The 25,531-nt window shown below is 40.4% G+C and overlaps 1 protein-coding gene and 1 pseudogene across 1 annotated transcript in view; one reads left to right on the top strand and one right to left on the bottom strand.

The window, feature by feature from the left end:
- Positions 1-3,239: 3,239 nt before the first annotated feature.
- LOC110295591 lies at positions 3,240-5,538 on the bottom strand (annotated as a pseudogene).
- Positions 5,539-5,738: 200 nt separating this feature from the next.
- Positions 5,739-25,531, top strand: part of LOC110295590 (ADP-ribosylation factor-binding protein GGA2-like) — a 63,504-nt gene continuing 43,711 nt past the window's right edge. Inside the window, 1 exon segment of the mRNA XM_029478645.1 lies at positions 5,739-5,885. Within this exon segment, the coding sequence (XP_029334505.1) occupies positions 5,739-5,885 (147 nt within the window).

Here is a 25,531-nt window from a genome sequence, read left to right as displayed (position 1 = left end):
AATAACAGGCAAAGTCAAAGAAGTATGAGGCTCAAGTCACACCTGAATATAACTTGAGCTCAAGATGTCAGTAGTTAAGACATATGTCTCCCAGTAAGATGGACACTAGCAAAGTTGATACACATCACAGACTGACCTTTAATATCAGTTTGCAAAAAATTTAGAACAAATAAAGCAAAGGCAAGATGTTCCTTTGGTGACTTTGGGGGATATAACTGCCCCTGTTTTATCTTAAAAAGCCAATTTTTTTAAGGTACAATGAGCACGCTCAACTATTCCTTGTCCCATGAGGTTATAAGGAATTCCAGTTTTGTGTTTGATGCCAAATTCTTTACAAAATAAAGTAAAATTTTTACTAGAATAGGATGGCCCGTTATCTGTCTTAATAAGTTTAGGCAATCCCATGGCATTAAAGGTTTGTAGGCAATGATCAATTATGTTTTTAGAAGCCTCTCCTGTATGCAGAGAAGCAAAAAGGAATCCTGAACAAGTATCGATACAAACATGTATATATTTTAATGTTCCAAATTCCGCATAATGAGTTACATCCATTTGCCAAGTATGATTAGGCATAAGACCTCTAGGATTGACTCCTAAATGTGGCACTGGAGATAATGTAATACATTTAGGACATTGTTTTACAATCATTCTCACCTGCTCCTTAGTGATCTTATGTTGGAGCCTTAAGGTATGGCTAGAGAGATGAAACTTTTCATGATCACATTTGGCCAAAGCAACAGAATCCAAAATTAAGGCTTCTCCTATTAGAGCTCTGTCAATGCAATCATTGCCTTCAGCTAAAGGTCCAGGAAGACCAGAGTGAGATCGTATATAGCCAATATAAAACAGATTTTCCCGGGCAAGAATGATATTTTGCAATTTAGAAAAGAAGGATCCTGACTGCGTATTAAAGTTAAACGTACCACAGGTCTCCAATAAGGGTACTGACTGTGCAACATATAAACTATCAGTAAAGATATTAAAAGCCTCATGCACAGACTGAAAGACCTTCAGTACTGCTGTTAATTTGGCTAACTGAGCCAAGAGGCCCGGAGTCTCTATGATTACTTGTTGATTATTATAAGATATTCAGCTCACCCTTTAAGAGGAGCCATCAGTAAAAATCAATAGAGCATTATATAAGGGCTGTAAGGAAGTCATTTTAGGAAATATCACCTCATGTACATTTAAAATTTTTATCAACCTATCTTGAGGGTAGTGGCTGTCTATAGTTCCGTTAAACCCTATTTGTGCAAGCAACCAATCCGTACTATGCTGTTTCAGCCAAGTATCTTGACTTACGCTGTAAGGCGGAACAATAATATCTGGCTCGTTGGCAAAATAAGTTAGTGCCTGCTTCCTTCCAGTGATAATCATCTGGGCTACTGCTTCATGATATGGCAAGATATTATGTTTAGGAGAAATCCTCAAATGTATCCACATTAGAGGGAACTTTTGCCATAGCAATCCTGTAGGCACATGAGTCGTATTAAAAATTAACGGATGCAACGGCAAGGAGTAATCTATATAAGTGACAAATTGCTCTTTTTCCACTAGTTGTAAGGCCAGCAATCCTTCTGAGGATAGGGATCTAGGGGATGTAGGATCAGAACTCCCTTTAAGAATATCAAATAAAGGTTTCAACTCCCCTGTAGTAAGCTTTAAATAGGGGCAAAGCCAATTAATATCACCTAACAATTTTTGAAAATCATTCCAAGTCCTTAAGTTGTCTCTGCGAATAAATATCTTTTGGGGAAAAACAGCTTGATCAGTAAGTCTAAAACCCAAATAATTATAAGGATCCTGAGTCTGTATCTTTTCAGAAACTATTTGTAATCCTTTTTCAGCTAAAGCTTTTTGTAAATCTCTATAACACAAAAGCAAATCCTGGTTTGTTTGTTTTTTTTTCCCCGCCATCAAAACATCATCTGTGAAATGAATGATGTAAATCATCGGCCTTTGTTGTCTCACAGGCTGGATGGTCTGTGCCACAAACTGTTGGCATAAGGTAGGACTATTAGCCATGCCTTGTGGGAGGACTGTCCATTGATATCTCTTCATAGGTTCCTTAAAATTTATAGAAGGAACACTAAAAGCAAATCTTTCACAATCCTTTGGATGCAGAGGAATAGTAAAGAAACAATCTTTCAGATCTATCACAATTTTATAATATCCCTTAGGAATGGCTACTGGGGAGGGAAGCCCAGGTTGTAAAGGTCCCATAGGTACCATAGTCTCATTTACTTTTCTTAAATCTTGTAACAGTCTGCATTTACCAGATTTTTTTCTTGATAATGAAAATTGGTATATTCCAAGGAGACTGAGATTCTACTAAATGTCCTGCTTCTAACTGCTCCTGCACTAGCGAAGAAGTGGCTTCTATTTTTTCTTTAGGTAAAGACCACTGATCCACCCACACTGGAATATCATTAAGCCATTGAATTTTATCAGCATGGGATGCAGGCAAGATAGTGGCCACTACTGAAAATACTCTAAACCTCTTGTGTTAGAGTAAGGTTTAGGATCCTCAAAAGTCTTAATTCCTTGTCCCTTCTTTTTTAGCCCATAACCAGGCAAAGGTCCCTGCCTGAACATCTGCTTAGTCACCATCTCATTAGGACTGTACATTATAATGCCCATCTGTGACAACAGATCTCTTCCCCATAGAGTTACAGGAAATTCGACATAACATACGGCTGAATTTCCTGATTTTCCATCCCCATCTCTCCAGGTTAGCAATTTGGAACTACGTTTTGGGTTACTAACGTACCCAATTACTTGAAGGTGAGTTAGCATATCAGTCAAAGGCCAGTTTGAGGGCCAGTCCTGCCCTCTTATGACTGTTACATCGGCTCCAGTATCTATTAATCCTTCAAAGCTTTTTCCATCAAATGTCAATTTAAGGTTAGGTCTCTGATTAGTAATAGATTGAACCCAATTCACACCAAAGGAGTCAAAGCCACCTTGTCCTCTCTCATTTTTAAAGAATCCATACGGTGACTGATGTAAAGGGATTAAAACAAGTTGAGCAATTCTCTGATTAGTGGGTACAGTTATAACACCATGAGGGGAAGCAGCTATGATTTTCATTTCTCCCTCATAATCATTATTTATAACACCTGGATAAATTTGCAGGCCTTTTACAATAGAACTGATTAGTCCTAAAAGAAATCCACAAGTTTCTATGGGTAGAGGTCCAAAGACTCTGGTAGGCAGAGTTTGGACTCCCATTTCTGGGATTAATACTGCATGGGTGGTGGAACAGAGGTCCAATCCTGCACCTCCTGGGTTTGACCTGACAAGCTCAAAAACTGATCTTTCTGACTGGGCAGCAGATTTATAGCCCCATAAGCTGTTTTCTTCGAGTAAGTCGGGGTCTGGGGCTGACCCCTTCCCTCGTTTCCCGGCACCGGGCGGCCCAGAACGCCTGGCTTAGACTTGCACACCTTAGCCCATTGGTTGCCCTTTCTGTACCGGGTACAAATTCCTGGGGCACAGCCTGCTTGTCCACTTTCAGCACCTTTGTTCTTAGGGCAATTACTTTTAAAATGATCCAAACTTCCACATTAAAAACATGAATTATTCCCTCATTTCTGTGAGAATATTGCTTGTACTGGGGTCCCCAGCGAAGTTGCACAAGATGGCCCAATGTCAAAGATGGACATATTCCGCAAAATTTGTCTTTCCTTTGTACAGTTGAATCGCAGCACAACACATTGCATTAGCATTCTCATAAGCCAATTGCATAATGAAAGGGCTTCCTGTGTCAGACTTTCCAAGGATTCTACTAGCTGCTATCAACATCCTATCCACAAAGTTCTGGTAAGGCTCATCAGAACTCTGCTGAATGCTAGCTAAACTCCCACCATTATCCCCTCTAACTGGTAACAGTCCCCAAGCATGGCGCACAGCCGCCATGATCTGCATGTACACTGCAACGGGAAAATCAATCTGATTTGTCTGGCCCTCATATGGACCCTCTCCTAGAAGCATGTTGCTATCCCAGTCTAAATTACCAGTCTAAGGATTTAAAGCGGCAGTTTTCTTACTGGCGTCTCGCCATTTAGAATCCCAAAGCAAAAAATCTCCTCCTGACAGGGTAGCCTTACAAAGAGTTTTCCAATCTAAGGCGTTAAGTGTGACTCCACAACTGTATCCAGTAATGCTTGAGTGAAAGGGGCTGAAGGGCCATATTGCACAACAGCTCTTTTAACTCCTTTATCAACTTGAAATCCAAAGTCTGGTAATGTCTGACTCTAGTATCTTGCTGATCAACTACCTCGACCACAGGAAAGGCCAGCGTATTAGACGTATTCTGTCCTCTCCCACTGAAAGATCCTGACAGAGTGTAAAAGATCACAGAAGCCCTCAAATTGGCAAAATAGATTTCATTGTTAGTAGAACTAGCTTCACTGATTTAGAAAAATAATGGTGCACAATACTCTGGCCGCTCCTTGAACCTGTGTGTCTGCCAATGTTCTGATCAGGTGTGTGCCCATTGCTGCACCTCACTACCAGGTGTTTGTGATATTGGTTGCTGGGAAAAAGTCGGGAAACCATAGTTGGGGCCAATCCGGAATGCTGTACCTTCATTAGACTCTTTCCTTGTTTCCCTCCTATACCCATTTCTTGAGGAATTAATCATTTTAGAATAGACATTGTTTAGATCTGGAAATCCCCTACTCCCTCCTTCTCCTTTCCCCCCTGAGGGCCTATAAAAACTGGGTCCTCTTTCCCCTCAAGGTCAACTCCTCTACCCCTACGTGGGATATGAGTCATCCCCAGAGCTCTGGCTTTCCCCGAATAAAGCCTCATGTGGTTTGCATCAAGCTTGTTCGTTCTTGGGTGTCTGCTATTGTCCTGTAGCCTGAGAGAGGGGCTCCTTTCCGGAGTCTTTCACCACGAGCCTGACTCACAGCTCTTTGGCACTTGGTATACTTCAGAAGCGTTACTCTTCTCCACTTCTGACATCCTTTTTAGCTCCCGAAGCTCATTAGTCAACTTCTGAAGTCTAATTTCAAACTCTAATTTGCTTAGTTGCGTGTCCCTGTGAGTAGCCTCTCCCGAGGTGGGGACCATAGGTGGAGCAGGAAGCTCGAAAGAAGGCCAATTCTCATCAAAATAATTGGCAGCTCCTCTATCTGAGTGATCGTTGTCTAAAATTAATTCATCATCAGAGTTTCCACATCTATCAAATTTAGAGTTAAGAGGACCCTTTTCTGAGAAGGCCCTCTCTGATAGGCGCTCTTCCTAAGATTCTACAAGCTCTGCCTGGGTACAGTCCGACCACTGAGAGATCACCTTTTCAATAGCATCTTTTACCAGCGCCCAGAGGCCTAAGGTGAAATTATCTGCCTGAGTGATTTTCAAGGCCTCACCAACTTTCTCCCAGGTTCTGTAATCTAGTGTTTCTTCTTCCTTGAACCATGGGCAACAAGAATCTATCCTATCTAAAAAATTTCTTACCAATTGTACTTCAAGCCCTACTCCTCTAGCCTGAAGCAGCTCTTGGAAGCTGAGGACAACTGCCTGATTCATAATTTCAAACCCTACTTTCTCTCACCTAAGACAGCTCTTGAAAGCTGGGGACAACCACCTGATTCCAGTTTCTAGTTCTGATTAATTTGCTGCTGACCTAAGCAGATCCAGCGTTGGGTTAGTGCTGTTTCAAGCTTAGTTCGTATCCTACCACACCCTCAGCTACACTTTAAAAAATGAAATTTTAAGCTAGCGCTAGCATGTGTACCTGTTTGTTGCTCTGGTACCCAATACGAAAGACCCTTTACTTTCCTGTGGAACTCTACATGGACAGCGTCCTCTCAGCGTCCTTCTGCCGTTCTTCAGGTCCCTGTTCAGGCGCCAAACTGCGGCTCACGAGGAACAAGGTATGGCTGAAGCGGCAGACTTGGGCTGAAAGAGAGGAAACTAGACAGACGAGAGAAAGAACGGAGCTCAAAGCTCAATTTTAATATTCAGAAACACGGGGTTATAAAGAAGGGGGAGGGGCCCATTCCTGCCAAATCATCTTCTGACTCCAGCTGCAGGTGACCACGTGAATACTCTGGAACAGCTAGGTGGCAGGTAGCAGCAGTGGGAGTGNCNGAACGANAGGGTGGCAGGCTCCACCCCNGATGATCTCCTGGTGATAACAGTCAAGCCTGATCAGCCGGATTTCGGGCNGNGGGGGGGGGGGGGGCTGAAGCCATAACTCCATCACAAAAAATAAAACATAAAGAAAAAACTGATTCATAAGAAAAGAAGGTGTACCATCTCTTAAAATAACTTGTCTAGAACTTATCTCAGTCCCTTAAGTTATGGATGACTTGATATCTAACAAATATAATATCCATTTCTATAAGAGAAAGATGCAGAAAGATACTGAGACAGAGAACAGGCTTAGGGTCAGATTTAGTCAGAGTAAGTCCTAAGTCTTAGCAAGAGCTCAGCTTTTTATATTCATGGAACCTTTATTTTTTAAACTAGAAAAAGGGACGGGTGCATTAGGGTAAAATGAGGGGAAAAATAAAATCCCAAACACGTTATGAACTCAGTAAGTGTTAATTCCTTTACTTCTTCACATGATTTGTATCTTATTTTTTTATTTTGTTTAGTTTTTAAATTTTTTATTCACTTTACATCCTAATCACAGCTGCCATCCTCTTCCTAGTCCCGCCTTTACAAATCCCTCCCCGAATTACTCCCTCTACTTTTCTTCAGAGAGAGGAAGCCATCCTTGGGTACCACCCCACCTTGGGGCGTCTAGTTCCAGCAAGACTAGCCATACATATCCTTCCCACTGAGACCCAACCAGGCAGGTAGGGGGAAGGGGATCCAATGGCAGGGACCAGAGACAGAGACATCCCCTGTTTCACTTGTTAGGAGACCCACATGAAGACTAAGTTGCACACTTGCTACAAATTTGTAGGGCATCTAGATCCCCCTCCTGTGGGCTCCATGGTAGGTGGTCCAGCCTGTGTGAGCCCCTGTGGTACCAGATTAGTTGACTTTTAGGGGGTATATTTATATACATGTGTGCACATGCACATGGCCACACAACACACACACACACACACTCAGAGAGAGAGAGAGAGAGATTATACACTAGAAGCTTCAGTTCTATATTTTTTTGTAAAGCATGATGACCTGGCTAGTTTTTATGTCAACTTGACAGAGCTAGATTATCTGAACAGGAACCTTAATTGATAAAATGCTTCCATTAAGATGAGGTTGTATGCCCCTTGGGGGCATTTTGTTGATTAATGATTGGTGTGGGCAGATGCATCCTACAATGACAGTGGGGAACACCATCCCTAGGCTAGTCATCCTGAGTTATATAAGAAAGCAGACTGAGCAAGCCATGGAAAGCAAACCTGGAAGCAGAATTCCTCCATTGCCTCTGCCTCAACTCATGCCTCCAGGTCTCTGCTCGCAGTTCCTGCTCTAACTTCCCTGGGTGATAGACTTCAAACTATAAAATAAAATAAGCCTTTTTCTGCTCAAGTTGCTTTTGGTCATAGTGTTTCATTGCAGTAGTAATTTTAAAAATGATGTAGAATTCTGTTGGTGCTGGAATCTATGGGAAGACAAGTTCCACTAATGTGTGGGTGACAGCATCTTGCTTGCCACCAACTATGCCAGTTCAGTAGCTGCTGGTTTTATCTGGTCCTAAAGAACTTAGATGCTTAAATCATAGCTTATCCTGAATCTTTCTAGTTAGAGTAGCTACACACAGGTGATCTGTAAACACAGAGTGTGTATCTGATTATAATCACAGAGAGGAGCTTCACCAAATAGTAAAATTCTGTGCTACTCAATTTGAATGTAAAATCCTCTCCAACACGCCCTCGTGAAGCTCATGTCTCTGCAGATAGAAGTAAAATGAGTTTCCTAATTTACAATCAATGTTATGATGCACCAGGTAACCATAGCTCTCAGGTGAGAAAAGCAGGGACTTGACGCAGCAATTTAGGGTTTTTATGGTTAGAATCATTTTCGTGTTAATGGGTCCGTTGACAGTCATAATACTGGGCGATAAAAATCGGTGTTAACTTTACTCAGCCATTCCCAAATTTTCACCTTACTTTTTTTTTTCTTGTTTAAACAATCACTGACAATCTGAGTTGAAGATGACTTAAGAGATTCCAGAATCCAAGAAAAGCAGACTGACTGACTACACAGGGAAAATTCTGTCTACAGCCAAGATTTAGTTCCCTCAAAGAAATGGTTTTCTCTTTTTCATTCATTCATTCATTCATTCACTCACTCATTCACTTGCTTACTTGCTTATTTATTTGAGACAGAGATTCACTCTGTGGCCCTGGATAGCCTAGACCTCATTGTGTCCCTCAGCCAGGCAGATATCTGCCTGCCTATGCATCCATAGTGTTTGGATAAAAGGTGTGTGCCACCATGCCTGTCTTATTTCTCTTGTAATCAACATATGACTTGGAAACAACAAAGTGTCCACATTTTCAGTGAATTCTTAGGCATGCGTACCTAGAGAAATGGGCACCAGGGAGTTTGAGATTCCATGGAGTTGGCTCACACCTTTTACCCAAACTAACCCAGATTAAACACGACTCTGAGAGTCATCACCACAGATCTATTTCTCTTTTGTTGAAACATCGCATAGAGTAATACAATATAGTCTTTTATGTCTATGAGGCAAGCTGCTCATGTGTGTTTGGTATGTATAAGAGGTCATTTAGAATGAATATCTGCAGGAGTTGAGCTCCAGATCATAAGTTGTAAATACATTTCTAAAGTTACCAAGCAGTTTTCTAAACTAACTGAACTAATTCACGTAGTCCCTTGAAATATATAAGGTCTTGGCACTCCACATTTTCACCAATACTTAGCAAAATGTTTTCAATGAGTCTGAATTTGGACTGTTTAGGAGATACATATATATGTATCTATCTATAGATATTACACATATATACATATATATGTATGTGTGTATACATATATGCAGCTTTTCATATATATATATATATATATACATATATATACATATACATATATATCCCATTATTTTAAAACCAGCAATTGCATTTCATTTATATAGGTGTGTGTGTGTGTGTGTGTGTTTGCACTCGCACTGATATACAGAGTCAAAGGACAATTTATGAGAGTTGATTCAATCCTTCCACCATTTTGTATCAGGGATTGGACTCAGATCATCAAATTTGGAAACACTTTCACCCACTGACCCCACCAGCCACTTATTTGTTTCAAGTTTTGAGTTGTAAAATATTCATTTAGTCCACCTTTTCATAAAATTGGTTCTTGGAAGTTCAACTAGCTAACCCACCACCGTGTAACAAGCAGCAAGTTTGGAATGAAAGCTCAGACTCCACTTCCAGGCCACCTTTCTTCACTGTAAATTCCAAGTACCTCCTCATACCCAGTCATCACTCTAGCTTAGTTTTTAAATCCTCCTTCCCATAGCTTTACAAGGAAAGTGAAGCCATCACATTCCTGGACTATGTCACAGCATCCACACACCAAATGACAGGTGTGAATTCAACACTACACACTACAAAGGAAGGAGAACCCATGGTGAGACTCAGCAGAAGTTGTCAGCCATCTTCGAGGCTAATAGTAGGGATGGTTATTTCTAGGGTTTGTTACCAGATGTGCAAATGGCAGCTTTGTGGACAAGCATTCTCATTAGTAGACAGAAATTCCTCTCTAGTTCTCTTAGGTCTCTCAAGACTCTGTGCTGAGTATGGGAGGAGCATAAGCAGAGTCTGTGTGTATAAAATATGATTCCACTTGAAGCAGGCAAATACCATGCAAGGGAGTAGGAATGTAGCTTGGACACTAAGAATCTACCTAATCTTTTTTCAATTTCTGTATATGTAAAATGAGGAACTAGATCAGTGGTTTATAAGAGGCTTCTCCAGCTTAGGAATTCTACAGATGCTTTAAGCATAAACATAATTTATATGATATTAGGAAATATAAAACAACTCGAGATTTTCTTATGAATATCTTGTTAGAGACACAGATTTAAGTATACAAAACAGAGACCCATGCTTTCTGGTAAACTGGCATTTCTATTAATTACCCATGAGCATGAAGTTGATCTTACTATTGTTTTGTAAATCAGTCATGCTTCCTTCTCTCTCCTTTCTTGTCTTCTAAAGGTATTTGATTAAATAAATTTATGTTTTGTATTTCACACAAACAAATAATTTTATTACAGAGTAACACTGTATCATGATGATATATTTGTTACTGGTTTATCTGAGAAATATGAGATCAATTATTATGCTATACAAAAGCAGAATTCTGAAGGTAATAAATCTCAAGTGAATAATATAAAATTATATTTATAAAGTCTGAAATGAAATTAATATTAGTCATTTTTTTAACCAAATGATCTGAAGCATATTTCTTTTTCCCACAATGTTCTCAAGGAATGGAATAAAATTTGGGATTGTTCATACCTAAAAGAAAAGTGTAGGGCAAAATTACTACTCGGTGCTTTGGGTTCTGATCTGTTTTGACTGAGTGAGCATTACAGAGATGAAACATTCAATACTTCACTTAGAAATCACCTTTTCCCCCTGTCATGTGAGGATTCATGCTTTTTTTTTAATTAGAAATTGATCAAAGCCTAATAAAACCTGAGAAGTGATAACAGTAAAAAATCCTCTCCCAAAAGTCAAGTTTAACCTCGTGAATTCTCTCCTGTTGGACTCACTTCATGGCCCCAGTCCATATCTGAGCAGGGAGCAGGTGGGTGAATTCCAGTTAATATTCTTGTATTGCTTCTTGAGAAATTCTTAATTGCTGGGAGCAGTTCTAAAATGCGAGTCAGAGAGAGTGAAGAAGTGTAAATAATTATCAAGCAGCACAAAATGAACAAAGATATATTTGAAGAAGCTTCAAGAGGTTTAGAGAGGTGAACAATCTAAGGAGATTTGGATGCAAATACTTAAGATTAGGACAACAGAACCTTTGATTGATGTTCACTCACACCTAACTCCTCAGCTCTCCCTTAAGAATCAGTATGTGTTTTAAGAGCTGAAAACAGAAGACAGCATGAGCTAATAAAAGAGTAGAAAAGTCATTAGGGCAGGGAAAAGCTGCCCAGAACAGTTTACAGTTATGGATGGCAGTATGGGTGAGGATACTAAGTCATACCCTCTTTATGGTCACGCTTTGGATATGTCTGTGTATTTGATGGGAAATGTGTAGAGTCCAGTCAGATGGACCCATGGATACATGGATAAAGCTTCCTTGGCAGTGAATGAGCAGATGTCTTACTCTTCTCTTCCAGGGAAAAATAAAACTCACAGACCTAGGAGTGATGCTTAGACCCATTAATAAGGAAACTAATATAAAGTAATATAATGAGGTTTTTCTTCTCACACACACACACACACACACACACACACACACACACACGCGCACATATTATAAGAATATGTTTTCATTTTAATCCCAGTTGTGGGATATGGGACTGCTTCTGATTGTCCATAGCAAATGATTGTTATTTGTCTCCTGTTCTAGTACTGGTATGATTTTCCAGTGGCAAATAGTTTCTACGATTGTGTAACATATGGGTTTCTGGGGACATTTTAAAGAGTACATAAATGTTAGCCTCCCACCCCCAAAGGTGGGATGGGTTGTTGATTGTTGGTGGTTCCTGTTGGTTGGTAATGGTTTGTTAAGTAGCTGTACACAAAGAAGAAACAACAAAAGGAAGGACATAGATATCCTGACTGTGAAGATAAACCTTGTCCTAAGGAATTCGATGTTCCTAGTCAGCAGGAAGTAGTATAAAGATAACATTGCAAGTTTTCTGACCCTTAACTTCATTCAGGGATCTCTTTCCTTTCCTCTCTCTATTTTTTTTCTCTTAGCTAGTGTTAGGGTTAGAGAAGGGTGGAAGAAAGAAGAACCCACAAAGTAGCAAAGACAAACTACAGTGAACAATTTGACCTCAGACCTAGGCCAAACCCATAATCATGAGTGACACCTGGAAAGTCATGGGCAATGATAGTCATCATGGAAACCTCAAAGAGTTCTTAGGCCTGTGGAGTTCTTCCAGGCTGCTAGATTCTTTCTCTCACTCAACTCATGCACATGTGTCCTCAGAGGCATGTTGTGTGACAGGCTTACTGCAAAGATGCTTCCCTGGGAATACCCTCAATCTAGTCCTCCTTTTACTGAGAGGTCCTTTCAGCCCTGGGAAGATGAAAATAGGCCGGGATACCACTTTCTCATACTAAATATCCAAATATTAATGCTGCAATCATCACCTTTATAATAAGGTTTCTTTGTTGTCAATAAGTCTGCAGGGTACCATCTTCTACCTTTGGAGTCTGTGTAGACATAAATTGTTTGCAACTTACTTTTAGTAAGGGCTCAACCTCTCCTCTAACCCACTGCCCAGCAAAGGTAGTGGAAGAGAAAAGTAGTATGGATAATGGGGGAGGTGGACCTGTTCAACAATAGTTCTTGGAGGATACGCTAGATTTTCTTTGACAGCAGTTCAGTCCTGTAGCAAACACCAAATACGACTCAGCAGCTTCTGTTCAGCCCTCTAGCCAGGCAGATACTACTCACAAACCATCAGCTATAGCCCTGTCCTTTCAGCAGACCGACAACAGGCATGAGCCAGCAGCTGTAGGTCAATCATCAATCCTGAAGACACTGCACAGCGGGACAACTGGCCGGAAGTGAAGTGGTGAGCTGCAGCAAGAACCTCATGAGCAGTTCTTGGGCAAGTTTCTCTCAATGGTGACATTACCTCAAGTTGAGCTTAACCAAACCAACATCCAGTGCTCATCTCCCACTGTCTATGGGGGTCATATCTACACTCCTTCATCACAGGGCCTTTCATGTATTTGCTATATCAAAACATCCCTTTACCCGGTGTCTGCTTCAGGAAAGCATCATTTGACACATCTGACTTTCCAAAGAAAGTAGAAGTTCTCACTTGAGGTCTGTGCACAGAAGTAGCTCAAAACTCTGAATTCCATCATCATTCAGTTGCAGTTGGAGACAGAATGTGGTTTGATAGCAGAGCGCTTGTCTAACACATCAGAATCCTTAATTAGATCTACAACAAGCCAAAAATAGGTAGAGGAAGTAGGAATGAAGCCTACAATAAATGAGGACCTTGCAAAACCCACTACATCCATGAGTCTCATAGACACATTTGAGTATCTGTTCTGTCCCTGGTGAAGTTCCTGGATGACTGTACAGATAGAAGGAAGCCTATGTTGTCCTGCATAGTGCTAAGTCCACTAGTCTCAAGCAGTGACAAGTGATGGGCATGCTATAGTTGCTTCATTAGGCTGGACTTAAACTCAAGAAAAGAGTAAGATGCAGAACCCTATAGGTGCAACAACATTATGAACTAACCAGTACCCCGGAGCTCTTGACTCTAGCTGCATACGTATCAAAAGATGGCCTAGTTGGCCATCACTGGAAAGAGAGGCCCATTGGATGCGCAAACTTTATATGTCCCAGTACAGGGGAACGCCAGGGCCAAAAAAATGGGAATGGGTGGGTAGGGAAGTGGGGGGGAGGGTATGGGAGACTTTTGGGATAGCATTGAAAATGTAATTGAGGAAAATATGTAATAAAAAAAAGAGAGAGAGAGAAAAAAAAGAGTAAGATGCAGAATTCTAAAGAAACATAATTGTTGGAAGCCAACTTGCGGCTCACATGAACCGGGTTTCACCTGGAGGCAAACCGATGCTGAAAAGAGAGGTAAACTAGGCAGTCGAAAGTAAAATGGAGCTAAGTCAAGTTTCCTGATCAAAGCTCAAATGTTTAATGGCAAATGCACCCACCAATTCATTCTTGGAGCCTGGAACCAGCTGTGGGTGAAGATGTACAGGATAGGGTGTAGTCTCTGGAATAGCTCAGGGGCCTTTCAGCAGGAGGAACAGTGGTAGTGTCTGAACAATAGAGTGATCTAAGGAGGAAGGCTCCACCCTAGGTAATCTCCTTGGTGGCAGCAAGGTCAAGGTCTAGCTCAGCCTGTTTCAGGCTGGGGGGTTACACATAATCTGATGTAGTAGCTGGTCTCTCAAGGTGCTCTCATGAGCACACTGGCCTGTACTCAGAAATCTTCACACACACCACACAGACAAAAATACAATAAAATTCACATAATAGAAATCTAGATATAAAACAGTGAAAAAATGTGGTGGGAACAGAATTTCTGGTTGTATCAAGAGCTTTTTGCACTAGAGAGGGCCCATGAACACATACATGTGTAAACACTGCTTTTTCCAAGTAGAGAGATAACACCTCCCATACTCCCTCCCTCCAGAGAATCCCAACAAGATCCCCAAGGAGCTTTTCCTACCTGTTGTGGTGAGCTCTCATAACATATGCCACAGATGGATAAGCAAAACAACAGAAGTTCACCCTCTAGCAGTCTAGACGCTGCTGCACTAGACCAGGGGCAGGCTGAGTTAAAATGGTGCACCTGTGGTTATTAATACTTAAGAGTGCCATCTATTACAAGTAGAGACAGGGTAGGGAAGAGATTGAAAACTTTGTTTTTGAGCCTAGGCCCTCACCATCATTAACTTTTAGGCATGAGTTGTAATAAGGTTCCACACCAGAGGGCTTGCCTAGCATGCCAGAGGCCCAGAGTTTGACCTTCAGCACCACAAAATGGATAGGTAAATAGCGTATAGTTGAATGTATTTCTTAATAAATAAATGAGAAAGTTGTGAATGCAGAGTAACATAACCTGTGAGAATTTGGCAGAGTCAGCCCCATTACCTAAGCTTCATGGATTCAAGAATCATCTATCTTTACCTCAGCCACTCTTCCTCTCAAATGACTGAGTGAGAAGGTGAATGGCCACACTTTCCCCTGAAATATACCAAGCTCACTTCCCAGGCACAGGGGAAGGTTATCAGTGATGAAAACGTTTTATTTGCACTGTCTTGAGCCCAGTGTCACTTTGTCTTCAGAAATAAAGTAAGAATGATAACAAAAAAAGACACCCAAGATCACTCTCTAATCTCTCCTTACATACATTCATACATACGTACATACGTACATACATACACATACACAGAGAGAGAGATGCACACTCACACTTACACTCACACATACTTCTGAGATATATGAACTTATATATATGAACATAAATGCCACACATACTAGATTAAGTATAAATAAATATGTGAATATAAAAAGTAGAAGGGTAGAAAGAGTACTACAATGGTGTTTCCTGTTAAATCAATAACTGTGGTTACCCTGGGGTGGACCCCAGAGCACAAATGAAAAGAGTTTGGCTGAGAAGAACCCCAGTCCCTCAGACAGAAGTACTCTAGAAGAATCTCCTACCTGTACAGTCTGCTATGCACCAGATATGTCACCAGCATGGTGTGTGAGAGCAGAGCTTCAACTTCTACTAGTCTTCAGGCCGGAGTTCTTGAAAAGGTACAGACTATGTGGATTAATCCTGGTACTTCTCTCCATGGTATGCAGAGGGTATCATCTCCATGTGTCATTTCATGGCTTATCTCTGTTTAGACATTGCTTCCTTTTCCTACCCACAGCCACCTCTTCTAGTCCTAGCACCTGTTCTTTAGAAAAAGCACACGTCAAGTGCCTTGTTGTTCTTACACCCTTCAAACTCTTTAGCTCCAAGTACATACTGGGGGTTGATTAGGCCATTATCCATGAATTTAGGATATAGTCCAACCCATAACACAACACAAACCTTTCTGCTTAGCTACCCATGGTTTCTAAATCCTAACCAATCATAGCAGATACTGAGCTACTCTCAGGCCAAGAGTGCTTGCTGCTTTTATCATGTCGGTAACCATTTCTGTGATGTCACACATCACAGAGACATGATCTCACTTCAGTCTGACATCTCAAAGTGTGCCCAGGCACTCAAGAACCTAGAATATGGTCTATCCTTACTCCAAGCAGTCTCATGCACACATTCAGTTAGAAGCCTGAGGGAATGGTAGATGTTGTTTTCGAGTCATTGCTCTAGGAAGGAGCTCACATACGATACTCCTTCTCCTAGTAGGGATCCTCAGACGTGGGAGCAGGAAGATGGTTGGTAGTACTTCTTCCTCAGTTTAAATGGTGGACCCATGCACAAGTGTCCACAGAAATGTTTTGCTTTGAAGAAGTTCCTGGAGACTTTTCTCAGAGGTACTTCCATGGAAACCAACTCACATCCAGCTAACATACATACTTCTTCTAGTAGATAACATATTTGGAAAGAGGAGGCAGATGACAGTTTTCCTGAGCCCAATGTCTGAACATCACACTCTGCCCCATCATTTCAGTTACTCATATCAGTAAGGTTCTGATGATAGCCCTAAGTGTGCAGGATACACTCTATTATCTCTGGGAAATGACTATAAAAGATATTTAAGGTCTTTTTTTCCTCCTCTACTCTCACTACACTTAAACTATAATATGTAAGTTTGAGTTTAGATGAAACACCATAGCAGAGTATTTGCCTAGCATACCAGTGTGGGAAAACCCTGATAATTAAGGCCACAGTCTACCATTGTCCCAACAGTGTTCTTGAGATCAGTACAAAAGAAGGACTCCCTTTAGCAGCTGGGCTTCTCCTTCTCTAACCTTGTCTAAGGAGCCTAAAACCCCTACATCCTCTACCTGTGGAATGCCATGTAGCCTTGGTGAGATTACAGGCTTAGTTTCCTTTTTTCTGATAAGAATATATCCAATGAGCACCTAGAATTCTGCTCCATGCATATGATTTGCCCTAAGCTGTAGCTAATGATATACACCCTAAAAATCCTTACCTTCTTCCCCAGAGACTGTATAGCCCTGGATTCACCCCATTAAACTTGAGCTGCTTCTCTGAAGCTGATCCTGGTAGTCATTCCCATTCTACTCACTGGTCATCCAAACCTTGCTCCTCAACTCTACTCCCTTCATCCTCACAGGCTAGTGGCCAACAGTCCCCAGGGAGAAGGGAGGATCACACACCAGAGGCCTTGGGTTTTAGCTCAAATACTACAAAAATAAACAAATGATGAATTAATAATAGAATGTGAACAAAGGCTAAAAGAAATGAAAACTTTTTTTCATGGGCAGCTACATCACAGGAAGTTCACAGACTTGATATCTATTCTGTCTTGCCTCATCCTGATCCCAGCTGCCTCATGAAAATCCCAAATAAGTGAAGAGATGACAGTGCTGTCCTAAAGAGTGCCATTCTCACAGCCCCATGCAGTGAAAAGTTATTCAAAGGTGAGTGTTTTTGTTTTCCATGCCCTGAGATGGGACTCTTTGGCAAGTTCATGCTTAACAAGAGCTGAAACACCTCTCAGATACCTATATTCTATTTTAGTTCACCTGAAAAGATGTTGAAGATGATGTATGCCTGAATCTATCATTAGGAGAGATGGTAAGTGCTAACTATGGGGCCACCGTGCCCACTCTAGTGACTCAGACGCAGGGCACAACCAGTTCTACAGAGCCTGTAGCTGTTGACTGAAGCAGTCCTGCTCCATCCTTAGAGACAGGAAGTTTCCGTTATGCCCTGTTCCAGTTTTATGAATTCAGAAGCCACCTGACAGAAGCCAAGAGTTTGGAGATGCAGTGTGACTTCTGAGGAAAGGACTTCAATGACCATGCACTTCCATGTGCATCCTCAAACTGCCCTAAACCTCCCCACCTTCAGCTTTACTTCTACAGACAAAAGATAATAAAGCAAGTGCTGAGAATACCAACCTGCTAAACTGTGAAGGAGGTATGATACTGATGTGATAGCCACTTTGTACACATGTGAGCCACAATGCAAACACATAAGCCATATCACAGGTGCACAGGCCATGGCGAAGATACATTAGGAATGTGACAGATAGTGAGCCATGTTATAGATCACAGGGGCTGTGCCTTAGGCAGTGGGCCATAGTAAAAGGTATAAGCCATGTCCTAGACATATTAGCCACCAGACAGACTGTGAGCCATATGACAGATAATGTGCCAAAGCATAGAGAGTGAGCCATGGTATAAATGTAGGAGCCATGGACCAAACACAGAAGCTATGTCACCATTCCAATATATGACTGGGAGGTCCTTGACCTCTAATGGCAGGGCTGTAAGCATGCTGGATCTCCCCTCAGATTAGGAAGTAACAAAAGCACTCCCCTGTTGTCTCTGGTATTCTACCCACAGCTTTCCAATGACTGGCATGAAATGTGGTGGAAAGCTCTGGCTTGCAGAACTTCTGAAAAGGAAGGTCCCAAGGAACCAGGATTGACTCAAAATAGGTCTCATTCATCTAAGACAAGTGATCTGGGGAAGACAAAGGAATCAGGTCCCTTCACATGACAGAAATAAATAACAACACTGGAGCCACCCAATAAGTCATTCAATGTTTAAGGACTCAGAAGATAGTTCATGTGGACCAGAAATGGCCCCTAGCACCACCATCCCTCTGGGGAGGGCCCATGGGGCACATAGTCAACCACACCAGTAAAAAGTCTCTGAGACCATGGGCCTAGGCAGCAGTTTCCCAGCAATGCTGTTGTCCCACAGTCCCTGCAGGAACAATTTCTAATTCTGTCAAGCCAGAGAGAAGGTTGGATGAGACATGTGTACATGCAAAAGTCAGCAGTCTTACTTTATAACGTTTACTGTGTGGGGCAAGTGCACCTACTGCTTCCTTGTGCACCAGAATGGGTCTCATTTGAATGAAAGAAGGTGCTCCTGCTGGGCGGGGGGAACCACTTTTGTCACTGGTTTTAAAAGAAAACAAGGTTGTTTTATCATACTAATTTCCCCTAGGAAGACATTCTCTAATATGTGGATCTTAACTTTTACTCTTTATTTCAATATGTTTAGCACAGAGTCACTATGAAAGCCAGGGAACTAGGAAGGAGACAAAGAGAGGTTTGGTGGATTTTATTTGATTTTATTCTTCTCTCAGCTGGCACATGTGCCACATGGCTAATGCAGTTGTACCATAGCCTGGGGACCTCTAATATGGCTTATGAGTCTGTACCAGGGCTCACGTGTCTGCAAGGTGGCTATCACATCAGTACCATACCTCACATCCCTGTCTCCAACCTTCTTCACAGCTTTGCAGGTCAGTATTCTCAACAATTGCTTTATCATCTTTTGTCTGTAAAAGCAAACTGAAGATGGCCACCTACTGGAAAGAATGACAAAGAGGGAGTGGAGGAGGGGTTGATCAATGAATAGAACACACCCATTAAATACAGTCAATAAATTCTGGTATTCTAGTGCACAGTGGGTTGACTATAAATAAAAATACACTACATATTTCATAAGGCACAAGGCTGGATGAAATGACCCAGCAGGTTGTCATCCCAAAATATAAATGTTTGAGAAAATAGATTTTTTCTTTTGATTTGCATTTTACTCAATGAATATGTTTAGTAACATATCACATAGCACCCCTAAAACATTAATTTTCTTAGGTTTAAACTTTAAACATATTTTTAAAGATTCTGTTTTTTTTTTTTTTTTTTTTTTGATTTTTCGAGACAGGGTTTCTCTGTATAGCCCTGGCTGTCCTGGAACTCACTTTGTAGACCAGGCTGGCCTCGAACTCAGAAATCCACCTGCTTCTGCCTCCCAAGTGCTGGGAGTAAGGTGTGTGCCACCACACCCGGCCTGATCTTATTTTCATGTGTGTGTGTAGATGTGTGCATGCATGCATGCGTGCACACATGTGCCAGGTGTGTGTAAGTGTCCACAGAGGCCAGAAGAGGATACAAGATCCCCGAGAATTAGAATGGTAGGTAGTAGTAGTAAGCTGCCCAACATGGGTTCTATGAATCAAATTCTGGTCTTCTAGAAAAGCAAACAATACTGTTAAATGCTGAACTATTTCTTTAGCTACTTAAAAAAAATTAAGTAAGTAAATAATTAATGGAAGAAAAACCTTAAAATTTCAGAATCTTATGGGGAAAAGTATTGAAAATACATGTTGAAATATAGAGTTCATTGATGTAACTGTGCACTTACTCTAAACCCTTATAAAATGTCACTCCAGAACAAAAAGATAGTCCTTGTAAGAGAATTGTTAACATGCTCTCGCAACACGGAGAATCAATTCACTGCTCAGAATCTTTCCTGAATTTTCCACTCTAATCTAGGTTACATCTCCTTCAGTGCAAATGTCCAAGGACTTAGAACTTTACTGACATCAGGTTCAGGGCTCTTCCTCTCCATTGCCAAACCAATGTAGCTGTAGCTGTAGGTGGTGGTAAGAAGGCTCCACAGAGTACAAGTTCAGGTCAGCTCAGCATTCCAGAGCTCTGTAACCCAAGTAACTTCCCTAACCTCCATGGGCTTCATTATCTTTGCCTGGAATGTGAGAAACTTGCCCTCAGATGTTCTCCTTCAGTCTTTGGAAATTCCTCTATCTATATACCGCTTTAATGAGCTATTCTAACTTTCACCAGTACTTTGCAAAAGGTACTGGACTACAAGCAATACTAGTGGGGCAAAAAATGCAGGTCCATAAAGCAAAACCAGAACTTCCTAGATTCACCTTAAATAACAAACAGACCTTCCCAATTTACCTTTTACTTTACAAGCTCATAAACCCAAACAGGTTTATCTGAGAACAGACTCCTTGGATCTCCGAATCATTCTGCTTTATTGACTAGGGAAAGGAACACCAAAATCTCTTCTTTGCGATCTACTTTGAAAACCATCAAGCAATGATCAATAGTACAGAACTTGAACATGGACTCATCATTAGCTCATCAGCATGGGTAGCTAAATTACCTTGACCAAGATATTTAATTGTCCAATTCCCAATTATAAATTGATAAAATGGTATCTTAAAAAGGATTCAACAAAATACTATAAACACCTGACACATTAAGAATGCCACAAACAGAATATAACTGGGACATTAAATATTCAGAAAATAATGAACACTAAGAGAAATATCTTTTAATTTTTCAATACAGAAACCTTCCCTTAGAAGATGAATGGCCCGGATAACTAAGCCACTAAGGTTGGCCATCCTCTAAGAAGTGGTTGTCAGTATTAGCTGCACAACACAATAGTCTAAGAACTATACATGCTTTCAATTGCAGCCTTACTTAGGGCCAATCAAGATGAGATCAAGATACAATACAGATCAAGATGAGATGTTCAGGAAAGACGAGCCATTCAGCACACTTTTAACTTGTCTGTGTAGATTCAGATGTAATTTAAAGTTTAGGGACTTCAAAAGAACCTTAGAGGTTCTCCCAGAAAGTCCTTAAACTCACAGACCTTGGATGGTTTCACTGATCAAGGTAAAAAACAAAACAAACAAACAAAAAACAAACAAACAAACAAACAAAGACCCTCCATAAAACATGGGTCTCAGCACAATATCTGAAGATTTGGAGTTCTGATGCATTCTGGAAAGTCCAAGACACTTTCCACTTCACACAAATCAATGAACATCTAAATGTAGAGAGGGGAAGTCTACTGTCTTCAAAGTCACATTTAAATACAGAAACCAATCTTCAGTAACAAATGACATTAATGTCATTATCCACATTGGAAGGCTTTATTACATATGCATTTATATAGTATAAAAATAATTGACAACAAGACATAATGTAAAAAACAGAGCTATACTCACTCTTGGGATAAAATGGATAGACTTTCCTCAGTTTGGGAAAAAAAATATTGTCTTTGTAAAACTTTGTACTGTAAAATATTCCTTAACAGTCTCTGGATGGTCCTTTCTTCCATCTGTCCCACTCAGGAATCCATTCCGTATACAACCACCAAACACAGACACTATTGCATAAGCATAAGATTTTGCTGACAGGACCCTGATATAGCTATCTCTTGTGAGGTTTTGCCAGTGCCTGGCAAATACAAAAGTCAATGCTCACAGTCATCTATTGGATGGAACACAGGGCCCCTAAAGAAGGAGCTAGAGAAAATACCCAAGGAGCTAAAGGGGTTCGCAAACCTACAGGAGGACCAACAATATGAACCAATCAGTAACCCCCAGAACTGTGTCTCTAGTAGCATATGTAGCAGAGGATGGCCTAGTTGGCCATCAATGGGAGGAGAGGCCTTTGGTCTTGAGAAGATCATATGCCCCACTACAGGGGAATGCCAGGGCCAGGAAGCAGGAGTAGGTGGGTTGGGGAGCAGGGTGGGGGAGGGTATAAGGGGCTTTCGGAATAGCATTTGAAATGTAAATGGAGAACATATCTAATAAAAAAATTAAAAAAAAAGAATTTAGTGAATTTTCCTGATGAGTCAGAAAAACATATTCCTTGACAAAAATAGGATTCAAATAGTAAAGCTATATATTACCTTGATGAAACAAAAAGTATTCATATGAATACATTTTAGCTTTGAAAAATATTAACTGTAATAATTTTATTATAGCTATAAACTGTATGTGACAAGACGTTTCATAAATGATCAGCCATCCCCACTATCACAGCAAGATGAGTGGGTCCTTTTCCAATGAAATTGGCATTGCCTGAATTTTGACTTTGAATACTTGACTATCAATATCTAGGGATATCTAAGTAATATTAACAACCTCTTTGTAAAAAGCATTTTATCCACAAGGAATTAACTTCCATATATGCCATTTTAAGATTTTAGGGGAAAAAAATTTTTTTTAATTTATTTTTTTATTAGGTATTTTCCTCGTTTACATTTTCAATGCTATCCCAAAAGTCCCCCATACCTACCTCCCCCAATCCCCTACCCACCCACTCCCCTTTCTGGCCCTGGCGTTCCCCTGTACTGGGGCATATAAAGTTTGCAAGTCCAATGGGCCTCTCTTTGCAGTGATGGCTGACTAGGCCATCTTTTGATACATATGCAGCTAGAGACAAGAGCTCCGGGGTACTGGTTAGTTCATATTGTTATTCCACCTATAGGGTTGAGGTTCCCTTTAGCTCCTTGGGTAATTTCTCTAGTTCCTCCATTGGGGGCCGTGTGATCCATCCAATAGCTGACTGTGATCATCCACTTCTGTGTTTGCTAGGCCCCAGCATAGTCTCACAAGAGACAGCTATATCTGGGTTCTTTCAGCAAAATCTTGCTAGTGTATGCAATGGTGTCAGCGTTTGGAAGCTGATTATGGGATGGATCCCTGCATATGGCAATCACTAGATGGTCCATTCTTTCGTCACAGCTCCAAATTTTGTCTCTGTAACTCCTTCCATGAGTGTTTTGTTCCCATTTCTAAGAAGGGGCAAAGTGTCCACACTTTGGTCTTCATTCTTCCTGAATTTCATGCGAAAAAACTTAAAATTAATTTGAAGGAGGAAAGATTTATCTATGCTTATTATTTTAGATGGTCAAATCCAGGCCCAAGTGACTCCATTATTTTAGGGTCTTTAGAAAGAAACGTTAAGGCAAGGAGCACATGCAGAGTTGTTGCCTTATGGCAGCAGAGATTCAAAAAGAAAAGGAGACCAGGATTCCAGTAAGCCTCTTAAGGCATATTCTAATGACCTGACCTCCTTTGCCAGGCCTCACTTTTTACAAATTCCACTATTGCCCAGAACTATCAAAGCATGTGAGTGTTGAGAAGACAATTAAGACTCAAACCATAATATATACTTTTAATTAAATTTTCATCACTAAATATATTACTATAGATCACCAAAGATGTTATAACATACCAACAGAGTATGAAGCATTTTGAATAATTAATAAAGATACTCATTTGTAAAATAATATCAAATTTAACCTCACACAATTACCAGGATGCAAATTTACTTAATTACCAAAAATCTGAATATAGAATAGAAATAGCACCACTCAGTTCTTGTCCCCAATATTTTTCTGATTAATGATGGGTATCTAAAAAATTTTCATCTTCTCTATACTTTTAAGGTTTTGATAGTTTTTAATTTTTAACTATGCATGTCCTCGTTCATATGATCATGAAAACCAAAAGTTCATTTTCATAGTGGAAAAAGCAGAATAAGTTCCTCTTTAGTTATGTGCTGACCTCTGACATGAGAACTTCAGTCTGGTACTCATTACTCATTTTAAGAAATATACTTATTTCCCAGTAAAATTACTGCCTCGTGGTTTATAACAGCTAATACCAAAATTTCTGTAACAAAGAAACCCAAATACACAGTAGCCTTAATAAGATGAGTTTCTCTTTCCTATATCATCTAGGTAGGGAGTGAAAGTGGTTCTTTTCCATTGTTATTCTTGTGACTATTTACTTTTCCTCTTGTTTTTCCTCTATTTTTCTAAATTCTTCCCATGATGGTCCTGCAGTTAAAGATTTACTTAGTATAAGAACATCATCTTTAAGATCTTCATTTTCAGAAAGTCCTTTCTCACAACTTTATCATGTATAGATCTGCCTCAGTTTTCTTCTGGAAGTTTCAGTGTTTTAGGTTTCACATTGAGGTTTCTGATACATTTGGAGTTAGAATTTGTGCAATGCAATAGATGCAGGTCTAATTATCCAAACTTTAAGTCAATTATAATTGACAAAGTAGGATTTCATAAAGCTAAAAAGCCCTGGCACAGCTAGAGAAGAACATTACTGCTCCATTCATAATAGCTAGGAAATCAAAACAACCTGAATGGCCTTCATGTGTGAATGGACAATAAAAATGTGGTACATCTACACTATGAAATAGTATTCAGCTACAAAAAAAGTGAAATCATAAAATTTGAAGTTAAATGAATGGGACTAGAAAAGGTTATATTAATAAGGTAAGCAGGACCAAGAAGGACAAATGTGAATGTTCTTTCCCATCTATGGTACCTAGCTCGAAATCTTCAGATGTTAGTATATAACGTAGAGTAACTTCAGAAGCAAGGAAAACAAAAAAGGTACCATGGAGGTCATAGGGGAAAGAAGCAGTCAAGAAGGGAATAGTAGGGTAAAAGTAAGTTGGGAGGAAATAGGGAAATGGAGGAAGGGTTCATTAGCTGCAGGGTGGAGATCAATATGGAAGAAAAGGGTAAAATAATATTAATAATGTATAAAAGGTCACATATATATTAAATACACATTTAATACATGTATAATACATATAATATATATTAAATTAGTTGTCTACCTGGTCTCAAGCATAGAATACCATCTTATGTGCTGTTAGTCAGTCAAGTCCAAGAGAGTCTCAGAATATGGGCTGTAGCTGTTGCCCTTAGTTGCTAGCAGAAGTTGAAGGAAACTCTCTGTTGATAAAGACATGCAGTTTGAACACAGAAAGACCCAAGGTAGACTTAACCTGGAAACTTGAAGATCTAGAAAGCTCATCTTGGAGGACTAGTGTTCATGATTCCAGAAGGTGTCATACAAGCTTCCAAGGAAGGAAAGCAAGCAACAGTCCTCCACAGCTATCATGCCTATAAACTAAAACAATGATCAGCAAGGCGTGACAACCCTATGGGTGCAGTGGTGGTACTCATATCTTGGCAGTAACCAAAAGCTCGCTAGTTGAACTTCAAAGCTTAACATGAGGGAAATAGTGCCTGGTATGAGAAAGCTAGCCAACTCCTGAGGACTAGTGCAATTATGAATCATGGAAAATTGTTGCGGCCCGCCCGC

The sequence above is a fragment of the Mus caroli genome, chromosome 6 (genome assembly GCF_900094665.2).
Source record: "Mus caroli chromosome 6, CAROLI_EIJ_v1.1, whole genome shotgun sequence".
Lineage (NCBI taxonomy): Eukaryota > Metazoa > Chordata > Mammalia > Rodentia > Muridae > Mus > Mus caroli.
Note: the sequence above shows the minus strand (reverse complement) of the source record. Positions and strands in the feature narration are given on the sequence as shown.